The sequence below is a fragment of the Pteronotus mesoamericanus genome, unplaced genomic scaffold, assembly GCF_021234165.1.
Source record: "Pteronotus mesoamericanus isolate MK-2021 breed Mesoamerican mustached bat unplaced genomic scaffold, CSHL_Meso_final contig_169, whole genome shotgun sequence".
Taxonomy (NCBI): domain Eukaryota; kingdom Metazoa; phylum Chordata; class Mammalia; order Chiroptera; family Mormoopidae; genus Pteronotus; species Pteronotus mesoamericanus.
In genome coordinates this window covers 172,097-184,426 of record NW_026555068.1, presented here as the reverse complement: position 1 = coordinate 184,426, position 12,330 = coordinate 172,097, and the positions used below count along the sequence as shown (strand labels likewise).

The window sequence follows — 12,330 nt, the reverse complement described above, 5'->3', positions numbered from 1 at the left end:
AGCCACTTCTCATTTCTCTAATCTTTGTTTTGGAGAGCAAGTCCTTATATTACCTGTAGAAATGATCATTGTATAAACTTTCCTTATGTTCTGGGTCTTCATCTTTTCGAATTTTGACAGCTAGATTTTTTTTTTTTTTTGAAATTTTTGAGTGGCAGCTTTTTTTGTTTGTTGACATTCCTGAAGAAATAGACACTTTTTGAACCATTTTCACTTGTGATATCTTCTGAAAATGAAATACACCAGTTAGAAATCATCTAGCTAACATTCACTTTAATGTACATTTGTCTAACATGTTGACATTAAAAATCAAGTATAATCATTTTGTATACATGTAACTTGCTCTGCCCAAATTTCAGTGTTTACTTTCCATTTAATTTATGTATCAAAACTAAAATAATAATTCTAGAATAATATTCATCAAAGTTCATAACTGTGAGGTAAAATTAAAATGTCAATTTTAGTCCCCATTAGCTGCACACAACTGCCTTATATGTTTAGGAAAATATTAATGGTTTCTGGGATTAAGTCCTGACTTTTATATCCAATAAAATTGAGTTTGAGCTTTTGCCTTTCTTCAAAATGTATAATACACTTCTTTATCTGATCTTCTGAGATGTGAAGACATGTTTAATGATTGTCCAAAAATATATAGATTTTTCATTCCTGCGGTTGGAGCTTTATGAGCATAGTGGCTAGAAATATGAACTCAAGGCTTATTGTTGTCTTTAAAAATGAAAAACCCTTATTTGCCCCCAATTCTCCAGTTTTCTCTCTGAAAAAACAATTTTTTTTAAATTGACCTAGGAAACGCATCAAGTGTCTGCATTGGTTATTTCACTTAACACAGAATAGAGCCATATTTGATCATACCTGTGCTCTATTCATAGTATAGCTTGCTGAGTAGTTATGAGGCGTATCTTTGCTGTTTAGTACTTCTGCAGTTTCAGTTTATTGACCTGTAGCTAACAACCTGTTTTGCTTTCTTTACAGATTTATTTCACTGACCAGTGTTTTTTCTTGTCCTCCAGGGAAACTTCAACATGGACTTCCTTTTGTTCTTTAATTTTTTTGGTAACTAAGGTCTATAAGCTCAACTGTTTCTTTTATATTCATCTTATTCAGATTTTTCATTTATGTTCTGCCACCACTCCTTTCTTTTAATTTGAATCTTAACTACTATAGAAGACATCAGACCTTTACTTCTTAATGTTATTAGCCACTTAAGATTTTGATTTAGCCTAGGGCATGAGTTCCTAGAATAGTTTTAGGCTTTCATGGGGAACATCCACTCAAATGCTCTCGAATTGCAGTTCCTGAAAGTTTTCCTAAGCAAGGTCAAAAAATAAAATAAAGCACAAAAAAACCCCTCATCTTTTCACATCTCCAGTCTGATGATAAATTACTTTAACATCAGGACATCCTTCTAATCTTCCACTTATAGTGTCACATGTTAGCATAAATCTGGCTTTGTTGGTAAGCCAGTTATACACCTTTGTTTTTAGGAAGCCATTGTTATGAATGCCATGGACAATTTCAGTACATGTTTGTTTGTTATGATTTTACTCAAGCTAAAGGAATGGATTATTAAAATTAAGTGCAAATAATATAGAATTCAGGTTAAGTCTGAAGTTAGCATAAATTTAGGTTCTTCAGACTAACAAAAATGATTTTGAGAAGTTAAATAGGAAGATGCCTTTAAAAAAAATTTTACTATATTGATTTTTAAATTACTATCTCCCAAATCTTGCTTAGTAATCAAATGTGCATAAGAAAGAAGTTAGTTAAAGAGCTATAGGATGAGTAACTCCTTCTTTAATGAAGACTTGCTGTAAATCTGTATACTCTTTCATATCACCTTCAGATAGTTAGTCAGTTCGGCAGGAGCAGAGACCAGGTGAAATGCTAATGGGATGTAATTCAGTGTTTTTGTGTCATACAGCCTGAGAAATGCCAGTGGCCTGACAGCAGCAGACATTGCTCAAACCCAGGGTTTCCAAGAATGTACCCAGTTTCTCTTGAACCTCCAGAATTGTCATCTGAACTGTTTCTATAATAATGGCTCCTTAAACGGGAGCCATCAGAACATATTTCCTAATCATGTTAGTATGGGAACAAATCGCAAGAGATGCTTGGAAGATTCGGAACCCTTTGGAGTAAAGAAGGCTAGAACTGAAGGTGAGATCACTTCGTGGGTGGGAAAAAGCAGATTTGTTTCTTTTCTTTAACATGTGTTCTTTTTTATGGCCAAAAACACCTTCAAGATGAGACCTTCGCTTAAGGTGGTACTGTGCCCGGAGGATTCTGGTGCAGTGATGGTGGAGTTTTTCCTGTATTACCACTTTGAAGATTGGCCATTAAACAAAAGGAGAGGATATAAGAGGGCAGTGTTGATAGTTCAAATGTCAATGTGTGTATATAACTTCTCTGCACACCCAAGTTTACCTGCCATGAATTAAAAAGATTTTTTTCGTCGTTGTACCTGTTGGAAATATAAATTTTTAAAAAAATCTGCCGCTGTGCCTGATTTTTTTGTTTCCTGTAAATGTTCCTGATCTTATAACAATTGTTGGTCTGGTAGTAAACAAGTTTCACTTTTGGGAAGGTAGACTTTTGCTGTACTGTTCCACTTGCACTATGATTTGGTCTCAGCTGGTCTCTGTACCCCACAGTGTATTGTGTATTTGTCACAAGATCGAATGTATCATTTTGATACAGAGGGCTTAAGTCTCTATGGTAAGTCAAATTTTAGGTATTCCTCCCCCTTTTTATCTTTAGTTTTGGAGTTTGCAAATAATCATAATCAGCTAAGTCACTCTTTTAAGCTGGGGGTAAAACTCCCTTTTTACGTAGGGAAAAGGTTATATATCTGTATGTAAAGAATCTTAAAGGCAATAGCTTGGCAGGAATATTTAGTGAACTTATACAGAAGGAAATTTAGAGATGGCATTGAAAAGTAATCACTCTGAAATTATGTACTCATACAATTTTTGCTGAAAAGAAATACAAAATTGAGCCCTTGGGCTTGCACACAAAAAAATGAACTATACAAGTATAGTATGAGTAAACCCTGGCTAGCTAGAGATTTTAGTTGACTTTAAATTTGATGTGGGCCAACATTATCCTCTTCTCAGTGCATTCTCTCTAACTGGAGTATACAGACAAAAAGATACTTTTTTTCTATGATGATAATTGTATTATCTGCTTCATAACTTTTAAAATCTTGGTCACTATAAAAACTTGTGATTATGTGACTTTTTATAGAAGTGAATGTATGAACTTAAATGTAATAGTTAATCAGATTCATAGCATTTATAAATTGTGAGCCTAATTATCTGTAAGGTGCTATAATAAACAGCACATGGAGTTATGTCTAAACTTTAAGAATAATTAATGGTGAAGTGTTGCTCAGCATTGTGATTTATATGTAACATGTTTCGGTATATTTCTAATATTTTAAAAGCTTTTTAAAAGCATTCACTTTTTAAAAATACACTTATTTAATGCCTGATTAATATTTTAGAACGATAATAAGTGTTAGCTTCATTGTGCCCTCACGCAAGAATTGTATGTGCCTGTGTCCATGTATGTAGGTTTGTAGAAGAAATCTTAAATTTTGGTGTGTTTTTGTTTTTTTTTTTAATTAATGGATTGTCACTTAACATTTTATCTAATAAGATGCAGAAATGTACCTAGAGAGTTTTACACGTCCTAAAAAGCCTTTCCAAGGGCTCCTGAAACTTGACTTTAAGTTTCCTAAACGCTGTTACAGGACAAACTTGGTTTAAAGCATCATTCAGATTTTCAGGGGATTTTCTTTTCCTTCTCCAAGCAGGGATTCATTTTGGTGAGCTAAGGTTAGAGATTCACATTTTACACACTAAATTCACTCTGCAGCTTTCACAAATTGCCCATTCATAATACTCAGCCCAAGGATGTCAATTCAAAAGAAAATGCGGTTGACGCCAAGCATTCATTTAACATTTGCAGGTAATAATGATGCATACCTAAGGTTGCGCACTGCATTGCTCCACATATGCATGAAGTGATACTTGTTACCATGGGAGAAATCGTTGCTTGACACCAGCCGTACCCTCATAGTTTCTCTTCTGTCCACTGAGCATTATTTTAATTATTTATACCCTAAACTTTATAATACTCCAGTCCTTGGTAGTGCTAGTAACATTGTTCCTTATGTCACTTGAGTGTGTATATAAATTCATATTTGTAAGTATAGCTTTCTTCATCCTTCATCACACCCACACACATGCCATCACTCCCTTTTCTCTATGGGAAAGGAAGAGTTGATTTTTTCATTTTACCCTCTCTGAATGATACATTGGGACAATAATTCTTGATTATTAAAATAAGATCTCTCCCCACCCCCAACTACCTGAGTGTTCTAAATGAAGTTGTTCTTGGCTTCAAAAGCTCTTATAGTTATTTCCATTTTTTGACCAGTGTTTTAGTATGCAGTTCAAGACTGGTTGCCTTAGTTCACTTAATTTCTGGCATTTTGTTTTGTTGTTTAAATATGTGAGCTTAAGTCTTGGCTCATTCTGAATTCAATTTATAGGTAAGTTTTTGGTTCTCATGCCAGAGTAAAAATATTTCTTTCCTAATGTAACATGCTTATAAAATACATTTGAAAGTAACTTTGCATGTGAATGTATTTAGAAGAGTTTCTAATCTTTATTTTTTTCTTTTTTGAAATACAAGTTTGGCTTTTTCTTATGGGTCCCTAAAATAATACCTTGGCTACATAAATACATAGTTTGAACCAGCTCTTAAAGATGTACCCTGTAAAATTCACTCTTTTTTTACTTGGAATCATGAGTCTGAAAATTAATTCCTTTTCTCCAAAAGCAGTATCTCTCTGCTTTAATAAACTATTTTCAAATATGTGAAGGTAGTTGGAATGATTTTCCCTTGGAAACTGTATTGATGTAAAAGAACCAAAAGGAGTTTGGCCTTTTTGTACTACTAAAATATAAGTTGTCCTTTGGAAGCAAGTTGTACTACAAAAATGTGTGCCTTAAAATATCTTTCATACAGTCATTAATGCCCACTATCAAAATGCACTTTAATCAGAACACAGGCATAATTGATGTGGCTACATGAACTCTGGAGGGTGAAATAAAATCCAAAGTTATTTGAGTGGTTTTGATGAGTGCTTTTGGGTAATATTTCCCCAATATGGAATTTTTTTCATTTATGATGGTGCAAGGAAGTAGCTATATAATATAGGTTTGGGGTTTTTCTCTCCCATATTAAAACCATTTGCTCAAGGGGGAATGACAGATGGACTTCAGAACTTCAGCTGGAGCTGCTTCATAAAAATTGGTTTAGTTTTGTTAGCATTCCTAGTTGATCTTCAGGAATAACAGTACAATCATTTATACACGTATATGTATTTTTTTCCTGTTCTGATTGGGTGATTACCACTACCATATCTTCCAGATTGCTGATTTTTTTGTTGTTGTTGTTCAAATCATGTCTCTGTATGTGTATTTTTTTAGAGCAATTGCCCAAACTGTCAATGATCCTGGTTAAAGAATGGCTGTCCCTTCCACGAGAGAAACCTTTATCTTGTTTTTAGCCAATACTTTTTTGTGGTGCAGCTCTATAGTTTTGAAGTGAGGAGACGCACTGTGAGTTATAAACTGACCAAGTAACTTACAGTTTTATTTTGGAAAAAACTGCTGTAAGAAGTAGGCTGTGGTATTTTATATATATATATACACACACACATACCAGATCTCAGATGTTAACTTGACCTCATGGTTTTTGATCAAACAGGTATTTTATTGATCTTAGCATCTCATACATAGCATGTAGGTATTTAGTATAAAAACATGTTTTTAGGAAATTATCTTCAACATAAAATTAGCAGTGAAAGTTTTTCAGTGTACTTTTCCCAGGATGAATTTAACAGAATTTTCACTTTCTGTTCTTAATTGTTCATAATGGCCAGCCTTTATGACTAAGGAGGAGGAGGGTGGATAACAACACATTGTTAAGTAATATGTTAGCTAATTATTTAAACAGAAGATTCAAGAAATCAGACAATATAGTCTCATATATAAAATACTTTAATTTTTGGTTTTCCCTGGTGGTCCCACACTTGTAGTAAAATGGCTATTTGTATTTGTTTTTAAAAATTTGACTAGAGTGAGTGAACACCTAATTGTGTTCAAGTAACAATTGTTTTGTCTTAATTCCTAAAGACGTAGCATTTTGTAAGTATAATCTGAATGAATTACACTTAAGAACAAAGCAATTTGTATAATTTCCAGTGTTGCGGTTGTGATCTTGACCTCATGTGCCTGGCTTGTTCCCAGCAGTGTACATTTGCTGTGGGGATCAACCAGTGGCCCACCTTCAGGATGGTCTGTTTCACGTGCACCTTTCATTCCATACAACCACCCCAAGCCCTTAGTGTTTCCAGCACACACTCTGCTGCAGTCGGGGCTGTGTCAAAGTTCCACAAAAGTTACCCTGTAGTAGAACTACCTTCACAATGGCCTTAGATACTATTTTTAATTTTTAACTTTCTTTTCAAACGTAGTTATTTAGGTTAAATGTGCTTTATAGTAGAACAGAATAGTTCTAATTAGTAACGGCCTGTGGTATACCAAGGGAACATTTACTTCCCGACTCCTTTTATGGGGAACTGAGGTTAGAGTTCTCAGTTCAGTGGAAAGACCACAGGGATACGTACGAGGTGTTTTCTGCCCCCCCCCCACTGCTGCCCCCTAGCGGTTGTGGGTCAGCACCTGTGAGGGACCTCCAACTGACACCTTAAAGATATCCAAAAAAAGGGAAATTACTATCTTGCAATCCCATGCTTATAAATCCACTGTGTGAAAGTTCTTGGCAGTTTTTACACACGTCAGAGGGTATCTCTAGTATAGGGATGCCTAGGGATTAAGTAAGTCCTTTCCTACTCTTCCAACTGCTTGCTTAAGATTTATGTGGTTTTAGAAGCTCCTTGAGAACTGGCTTTAGCCAGGGTTTAATTAACCGTTTTTAGATGAAAACAAACGCAGGCCTCTGCAGTGTCCCTGGCACCTCCCCAAATGGAGCCAAGAGTCTTTCTTGGCTCTTGAGTCAAGGATGAGAGGACTTCTTTGGCAGTGAATGCCTGTTGGGGGAGGAAGGTATTTATTTTGAGCCAATCCTAGGTGGTTTTCCATCATAAATGTGCATTTATTAATGTACTGGGAACTCAGATATCTGCTATGGCAGTCAAAAATGTAAGGACACAACAGAATGTGTAGTAATTTTTTCTTTTTTTAAACTGCAAGTCAATAGGAAAAGAGGAAGCAAAAATGCTTTTTCAAAACAAATAGAATCAACATTAACAATTTTGGAAGACTTTCTGAGAGGTTTACTGGCCACTTATCTCGGAACATTTAAACAGTTTCTTTGGCAATGGTGATGGGTATGTGGGAGAAAATGCTACAGGTGACATCTGTGGTTGTGAAAGAAAGTCAAGTCCAAATCCAGTGTTCTTAGTATTCTCAGAGGCCAATTTTAATTTCATTACACAATTTTAAAAAGCAAATGCAACCTTAATGCCTCCATCCAACTAAATTGAGCACTTCCTATTTGTAGGTGCTGTGAGTAAAGAAATGGAGGCATTAGTGTCAAATACATTACTCTTAGGTTCTGGGGCAGCTAGATTATCAGCCAAGTAGTGAAATATCCTTACAGAAATGTCACGAGAATAACTGACTACAAAGATTGTGTATCTACAGAGAAGTAAGTTCTAGGGTGTCTGCGTTAGTATGTACTTCCCACCTTAAAGAGTTTGATGACCAGATAAAACCTTTGGTCTTGTTTCTTTTTATCATGTATTAATGAGAAACTATCTGCATTAACAGAAGACAACTACTAAATGGAACAGTTTCAGAGTAGAAATCCTAATGCACCAGATAGGCCTCTAGTTAGATTACTTTTTGCTTTAAAATGGCATTGTTCCACAGCTCCTCTTAACACACATTTGAGTGTCCCCAAACTTTACCACTGACTGGCCCCCTAGTGGCAGGTCTGCCTTCATTTCCAATTGCCACTCTTCCATGAAGTGATTGTGATTGTGATTAATTCTATTTTACTGGTTACTCTAGTTATTAACAGTTTTTGCCTGCTTTCTGTGTTTATACCTTTTCTGGATAGGGAGTAGGTTTTGCTCATTGATACAAGTACTATTCTATGCACTGGGCTCAAGGAAAGAATTGACATCCCCTTTTATGAACATTGTGGGGGTGATCTTGATGTCTTCTGTCAGGTTATTTGTTTAAATCTGCTTTTCACGGATCTGAAATTGCAGGTATAACCTAGTTGCTGCTTTCCCCAAGGAGCACTGGCACCTGAATTCTAAAGCAAAACCAGACATTAAAAGTGTGGCTACTCAAAGCAGCCTTGTATCCACAGTGATGTCTGTCTTTTTTACAAGGATTTTGTGGTTTTGCCATGATACCTTGCACCAATTCTCAGTAAACTACCCAGTTTGGCTTAACATTGGAGTCATTGGAGAGTGCAGAAGGGGGAAAATCAGACCCAGCCCTGCTGCAGGCTTGTCTCTCAAAAGACTGGTCCAACAACCCCCTGGAGGTTCTGTGGGTTTTGTCAGCTGATATCCGAACACCCCTCTCCAGTCACCACCACCCCTTTTTTAGGATGGCCCATTTACCACTGAGCTCTTCAAAGCCCTGTGTTTCATAGTGAAGATGGAATCTCGCCTATCACTAATTTGAGCCCTGTGGTGGATTACAGAAAGCATTGAATGGAAAAAACTGAAATCTATGGTTTAATTCCTCTGGTTTGTTAAGCATCTATTAGTAGAATGCTTTTGGCCTCATACCTGTGCAGACCTCTGTTTTTTCCCCAATTACACAAATATACTTTCCAGTTTCTCCCACGTGCTAATTCAGAATGTGTGTTTCTCTTACATTAAGACTACATTATCATCTTTGGTTTCAACAGTTGAGATAATCTGGAATATGCTAATTCTTATATTGAAAATGACTTGTGTGCCTCTGAAACTACAAGTTCAGGTCTCTGCTTTTAAATTAATTGAAAGAATTAGCACCAAAAATTAATTATTTGTTGCATATATTTTTTGACCCAAAAATAATGTTGGGTATTCATCTAAGAACCAGAAATGTGCACAAAGGTCCTTTTATAAGGATGTTAATTTAATTACTGTATTCATGATAGGAAAGAAAGCTGAAGTAAACCAGGCAGTAGTGGAGAATTTGATGATGGGCAAATCATAATACAGCCATACAGTGGATTTTAATTTTAAAGAGTCTTTCAAACTTGGTTGATGTGATACATTCTCATGCCATGGTAAATGGATAAAAGCAAAGCATGAAAGTGATTTTTAGCATCTGGTTTTGAGAAAAAAATACATGCTTAAGATTAGATTTGTCTTTATCAAATGAGAGTGGCTGCTCCTGAGAAGTAGGGATTACTATGGTGTTTAGGGATGAGTGCTTCTGCACAAAGTGTTTAATACATACAATGATTAAAGGTACATACTAGCTTTTCTCCAAGATATGGAAGATTATAATTTTACAAGAAATGTATGTATAGCTTCAGCTCCAAATTTCTTGGAACTAAGACTAAAGTGCTTTTCTTCCAATTCTGTCCCTGAGGCATAGGACTAGTGCCACAAGAGGACAGTATTGACAGACCTGTCCTCTGAGTCTTGGCCTTTATGTTAACTGAAATTAATGATTTTTTTTAATTTGACAATCATTTCATGATTTTTATATTGTTACTCAAGAATTTTCCTAGCATGTCTTCATGGAAAAAAAACTGATCATTTATTTGGGGACATAGTATAGAGTTTTGTTGAATTTGAAAATATATATCTAGATGTGTCTGGATTGTAATTTATGTTGTCCAAATAACAGCCTTAAATGAGAATTGATGCCACCAGTAAATCTGAAATAGGTATCTTAAATTTCATGACTTTGCACATTTCAGGAAATATTGTATACCATGGAAAAGCTACTCAGTAGAATACTAAGTTCATTCGTCACCTGCAGATTATGAAATTATTTGGTAATTGTGAGATGTTCAGTGTTATAACAAAAAAGAATGAGATACATTTGTCTTACAGTCATGTGTACAGGGAATCTAAAATTGCCTTTGTTTCCTGTGCAGCTCAAAGCTCGGATTACTCCATGCGACTAGTGAATGGCGAGGCGGAAGACGATGCTGACAAAATGCACATCGATAGAGAGTTTGCTGTTGTAACAGGTGGGAGTGGACAGTTTCCTGTTAGCTGCAACAACAGTCCAGTGGTCGAAGACACCAAACAGCAGGAGGGTGGTTCTGTTGGACCAAAAGAAATAGAAATATATACTGTTTCAGCAATGCAAACCCCTTGTCGTTGCAAGAATCAGTATGCATATTATTTCTAACATAAGCTTCTCTTAAACAAGTTTTGCACTTTGTTGTCCAGTGTTTTAAAGAATGTTATACTATAATTTGCATATTTTGGGCAAGTTTGTAGATACAAGGATAAGTGTTTTTGGTGCATTCTGTGGATATGAAAAATATAAGTGCAATATTTCTATTTTGATTTTAGACTGTTGCTTAATGTGCCTTGTTTAATTTTGGTAAGGTTTTGCATTTTTAATTTCTGATGGAGGACTTCGGGTGAATATACCAAATGAACATCTATTGCTAGTAATTTCAAAGCGATAAACAGCAAGAAGGGTGACTTTCTATAAACATTGAGAACTAGTAAACATTGTGGCTTTGACTTGTAACCAGTCACACCAATACAGAACCCATCCCTTGACACTCAGTGGTTGCTCTTGTTTCTGTGCCATGCACTCTGTAAGTAGTAAAATACTGAACACCATGTCTCTCAAAACACATTTTATACATTGAAATTTTTAGTGTATTAAAATTCTATTATCAATAGTCATTTTCAATTTTTAAAAGGCAAAGGCTCAGTTTCTTTTAGCTTTTAGAAGAAAGATTTATCCATTTAGTTCATGTTTTTTTCCTACTGTCCTTTTATTTGGGTGACCATTAAAACATACTACTCATTCTTTTAACATGTTAATGTATTTAGAAATAGATAACTGGCTTTTAAAAAGTTTATTATGTCTTCATACTATATTCTTCACTGGGGAGTAAAGATTGCACATTTTCTTTCCCAGACTTACATGAAAAAATCATTTCTGTTCAATAAATGAAAAGGAATGTGTACGTGTTTGTAGAAGCTACAGAATTGTTATGGGTGGAGTCACCTTTTTGCCAAATAATTAAATGAAACAAAACTCAGCTTGAAAAAAAAGCGAGCTTTTTTTTCAAAGCCAGCTTGAAAAATAAAATGATATTGCTATATACTTTTAAAAAGGCAGAAGTAATCACTATTTAATCTTCAAATATTAATTCCCTGGGTTTTCAGGTTACATTTTATACCAAACTTTAACATAACATTGAAAAAGCCATACTTTTTTTCAAGCCCAGCTCATCAGATGTACAGATGCCAAGTAAACATTCCCATATTTTCCATTACTTCATTTATAACACTATCTGATTGAATAAATAAAAATGTTAAATCTCTAGAGACTACTTGTAGAAGATAAGCAAATAGGTGAGTGGGAAGTGTGAGTCCCAAAAGGCAGTTTGAAACAGAATAAAGGACAGTATTGGAGATGGACAGTGGTATGTGAATCCTGGCCAACCAGGGATATGTCTTAGCCAGTTTCTAGCATGTCCGCTCTTGTCATGCTCCGTGTTATTAGATTTCCAACTAACCTTGACTTCAAGATTGCATAATGGAACTAACTTAAGGTCCCTGCAGGAAAACAGTGTGCACACAGATTTCTGAGGTGTGTTTATTTACCTTTGCAGACCCATCACCTGAAAATACAATTTTCATCTTTGTTGGTAGCATACCGATTATTTGTCTTAAGAACTATTCATGGGTTTTATCACCCAGCAATAGTTGATCTTCATTTTTTTAAATTAATATATTCTCTTGGAACATATTGGTTTTTTTCTTTCAATTTTACTTCATGTTTAGTTCTTGAAACAGTTGTTCTCTAGACTTGAGTTTTAACTAAATAGAAAAACTCATTTAATTTTTTAAAAAATTCATAATTCTCTGAAGAATTTATGGGAATTATTAAACTATGCTTGTCCTTTAAATTGCCAGAAAATTGACGATTAAATGGAATGTTTAGAAGATGTTTTTGTTCATTGAACAAGCCGTGATTTTTTTTGACAGGGAGGTTCTCAGGACATACAAAACCCTGTGTTTGAGTGCAAATCAGAGGTACATGGTGAACCCGAAAA

The 12,330-nt window shown here is 35.1% G+C and overlaps 1 protein-coding gene across 1 annotated transcript in view; it reads left to right on the top strand.

Annotated features, from left to right (window-relative positions):
- Positions 1-12,330, top strand: part of ANKRD10 (ankyrin repeat domain 10) — a 33,705-nt gene that overhangs the window by 18,597 nt on the left and 2,778 nt on the right. The window contains exons 4-5 of the mRNA XM_054565855.1: positions 1,943-2,178; positions 10,177-10,272. Coding sequence (XP_054421830.1) covers positions 1,943-2,178; positions 10,177-10,272 — 332 coding nt within the window. The remainder of the gene's footprint in view (positions 1-1,942; positions 2,179-10,176; positions 10,273-12,330) is intronic.